This window comes from Eriocheir sinensis, unplaced genomic scaffold (assembly GCF_024679095.1).
Source record: "Eriocheir sinensis breed Jianghai 21 unplaced genomic scaffold, ASM2467909v1 Scaffold154, whole genome shotgun sequence".
In the NCBI taxonomy this organism is placed as follows: domain Eukaryota; kingdom Metazoa; phylum Arthropoda; class Malacostraca; order Decapoda; family Varunidae; genus Eriocheir; species Eriocheir sinensis.
This window is the reverse complement of record NW_026110895.1, coordinates 444,559-447,500: the sequence shown is the minus strand read 5'-3', so window position 1 is coordinate 447,500 and position 2,942 is coordinate 444,559. Positions and strand designations below refer to the sequence as shown.

General features: G+C 43.9%; 1 protein-coding gene across 1 annotated transcript in view; it reads right to left on the bottom strand.

Annotated features, from left to right (window-relative positions):
* Nucleotides 1–2,154, bottom strand: part of LOC126990311 (phenoloxidase subunit 2-like) — a 2,653-nt gene extending 499 nt beyond the window's left edge. The window contains exons 1-2 of the mRNA XM_050848881.1: nt 1,913–2,154; nt 1–1,132 (exon numbers count right to left, since the gene is read on the bottom strand). The exon at nt 1–1,132 is cut by the window's left edge and continues 499 nt beyond it. Coding sequence (XP_050704838.1) covers nt 902–1,132; nt 1,913–1,990 — 309 coding nt within the window. The 5' untranslated portion in view covers nt 1,991–2,154 and the 3' untranslated portion in view covers nt 1–901. The remainder of the gene's footprint in view (nt 1,133–1,912) is intronic.
* Nucleotides 2,155–2,942: the final 788 nt, after the last annotated feature.

Sequence of the window (2,942 nt, the reverse complement as noted above, 5' to 3'; positions counted from 1 at the left end):
GCAGAGCGGGGCTAACCCCGCAGCTGCCACTACCGCATCGCCCAGTTTCACGTGGAAATACGTACTATAGCGGCGATTGGCTCTCATTGGTAACGACCAAAACAAAGAAAAGTGACTGTAAAAGCGGCCCTAAATCCCAATATTTTACATTTAAGATGCTTGATACTTACTGGAACCTGCCAGAACTGGTCCTTCTTAGAGAATCGAGGCTACTGCTTTGAGGAGTAAACAAACATGGCGGAGACTGCAACAGTGGTAGAGGGGTAACGGGTACATAAATTATAAAGTTCGTGCGGGCGTACCGCCGGGAACAGTCACAAACGGACCTTCCAAGAGCCCAGCAAACACTCAAATTAATTAATAATATACTGGATGTATATGGATATACATATGAATATTAACACAAAGGGGAGAGACGAGAATTCACTAATACTTGATGGCGGGGTGGAAGACGAGCATTGCAGCATTCTTACCTTTCGAGGGATCAGTAAACACTGATGGCACGGGCTGAGTGCAGTTTTGCCACACTATCGTACTCATCGCATTGGATTTTTTCGTAGTTTCCGACCGATAACTACAGCAAAAAACAAAGAAACATCAATGAATAACTCTTTTAATTTTCCATCATGATTTGTGTAGGTTACGAGAGTTTGAGGCTTAAGAATGGTAACAAAAACTGAACCTTCACCTTATAAGACGAATGGTGACTTTCTGAGTCTTTTTTTCTGGAAAAAAGTGCGTCTTATAAGCCGTCAAATACGGGATTTATCTTGTAATAATGGTTATATAGCAAAATATACTCTAAAGTTAACAACTGCAATACGAATCCAATCATAATTATAATTGATTTAACATCATATTTTTTTCAGGATTCACCTGAAACAGGAAACCACTGCAATGTTCACTGCTCCTTCAGCTGGGCGTTGGTGAAGACGATCTGGATCTCCTGCATGGCCACGTTACTCAGTCTGGTCAGGTCCTCGGCTCTATCCAGGCTCTGGCCATTCAGCATCGGCATGGGGCGGCGGTCGAAGGGAAAGCCCATGGGACGTGCATCAGGGTAGAGGGCGTCCAGGACGCCACAGAAAGAGGCAGCATTGGCACACGAGCGCCTCCCAGCTGGCTGTGCGACCTGCAACGAAGAAGGTTTGTAAGTACTGTGTGTAAGGCAGGGTCTGATTCACGGCTAGGAAGCTGCGGATTAAACAGATGTTGTGAGTTTTCTTAAACAGCGGTGTTGGGAAAGAAAAGTACATTTGAAGGGCCCGGCTTGCCCAATAACACTATAGGCGAGGTGAAGAGTAAGACTTGGAGGAAGGAATGACAAGTTAGTGAAATCTAAATATGATTGAGGGCATTAATCATCATCATCATTTAATGTCCATTTACTCCCTATGGTGGGGTTGGACGGTTGGAAAGTTTCGTTTAGTCGGCGCAACATCCGTGGTCATATGCCGGAGAGAGACAGGAGGGGGAGGAATTATAGGAGAAGGTAACAGATCCCAGGAGACGGGACACAACCCCGATTAATACCTGGTACCCATTCATTGTTGGGTGGACAGGGGCGTAGGGTATCGGAAAAGCCGCCCAAATTTTTCCACTTCGCCCGGGAATCGAACCCGGGCTCTCTCGGTTGTGAGCCGAGTGTGCTAACCAATGCACCACGAAGCCCCATGGGGTTGGACGGTATTAGCTGAGTAATTATGGGAGGAATGAAAGATCCAGCATGAAGTTACGGCTGATTGTATTTTAAGGATGAAGGGAAAGAAGAGTGGAGAGATGAGTGGGAGTGTAGGTGTATTGGTAAGGTGGACTTTAGTAGATTTAGAACTGTTCGGTTAGGTCAGTTTTATTTTTCACAAAAGCATGGATTCCCTATACATTTATCAGTTAGGTACAGGCACATACACACCTTGTCCAGTTTCCAGTCAGTGACCATGACAAACAGCTGAAAGTCCATCCCTTCCTGCTTACCACAAGGCAGCAGCATGTGTTGAGGCCAGCCACACCCACAGAAGTTGAACAGGTCATTCTCGGGGGCTCCTGCAACATAGTGACATCATAAGTAAACTTTTTTAAGTGTCATTCAACTTCTCTTACAGTTGTGAAGCTTTTTTCAAGATGCAAGAATCTCTCCAAGGAGGAAGAAACAGAAGAGGGTGAAGGAAACTACCCTAACTTTTCTTTCTCTATTCAAACGGCCATTTTCTTAAACAGTGTAAACCTAGGATACCACATTGTTAGTTAGCTAAACACCCACAAATGGATTTCATAAACGCATCTGACGCCGTTCTGTGTATGGCTAGGATCCCACATTATTGGAACATTGGAACATTGGAACCTACCACACAACATGGGGCGACCATACCCACCCGAAAGAGAAACGAAATGTAAGAAATGTATTCATTATATTAAAAACACTTATGAATAATAAATAAATATGCTATTATTCTACTTCTGTTATTATTTCACTTTTCTTTTTCAATCAGTAACTCTGTAATCACAGCAAGTACAAAATTTTAAAACAACGCGTGGTCGCGTTTGTATTGAGGGTGCAACAATCAAAACAAACATCTAAGTTGGACAAGAAGTTGAGAAATTCTTCGTTATAATGGTACATATGATATATAAGTATATGTAATATAGTGAAAATACGAAGCATCATAGAGGGAATGTTCGAAAAAATGGTTATACATGAGTGTTGTTGCACGGTTAAATACTGAAACCACTGAAAGACCGACGGTATTTCAGCTTCTCGCCCCACGCAAGTACACATTTTTAGCACTTGCGACCCCTTTACCAAAAGGTTCAAACTCACGCGACCCCCTGCTATCAGCAGCTTGCAAGCAGCAGCTAGGGCTTGTATGACATAGGTTGCTTGTCAACACCACTGCCCAGCCCCAGCTGGGGTATAAGGCAGTGTCTTGCCACACACGAGCCGC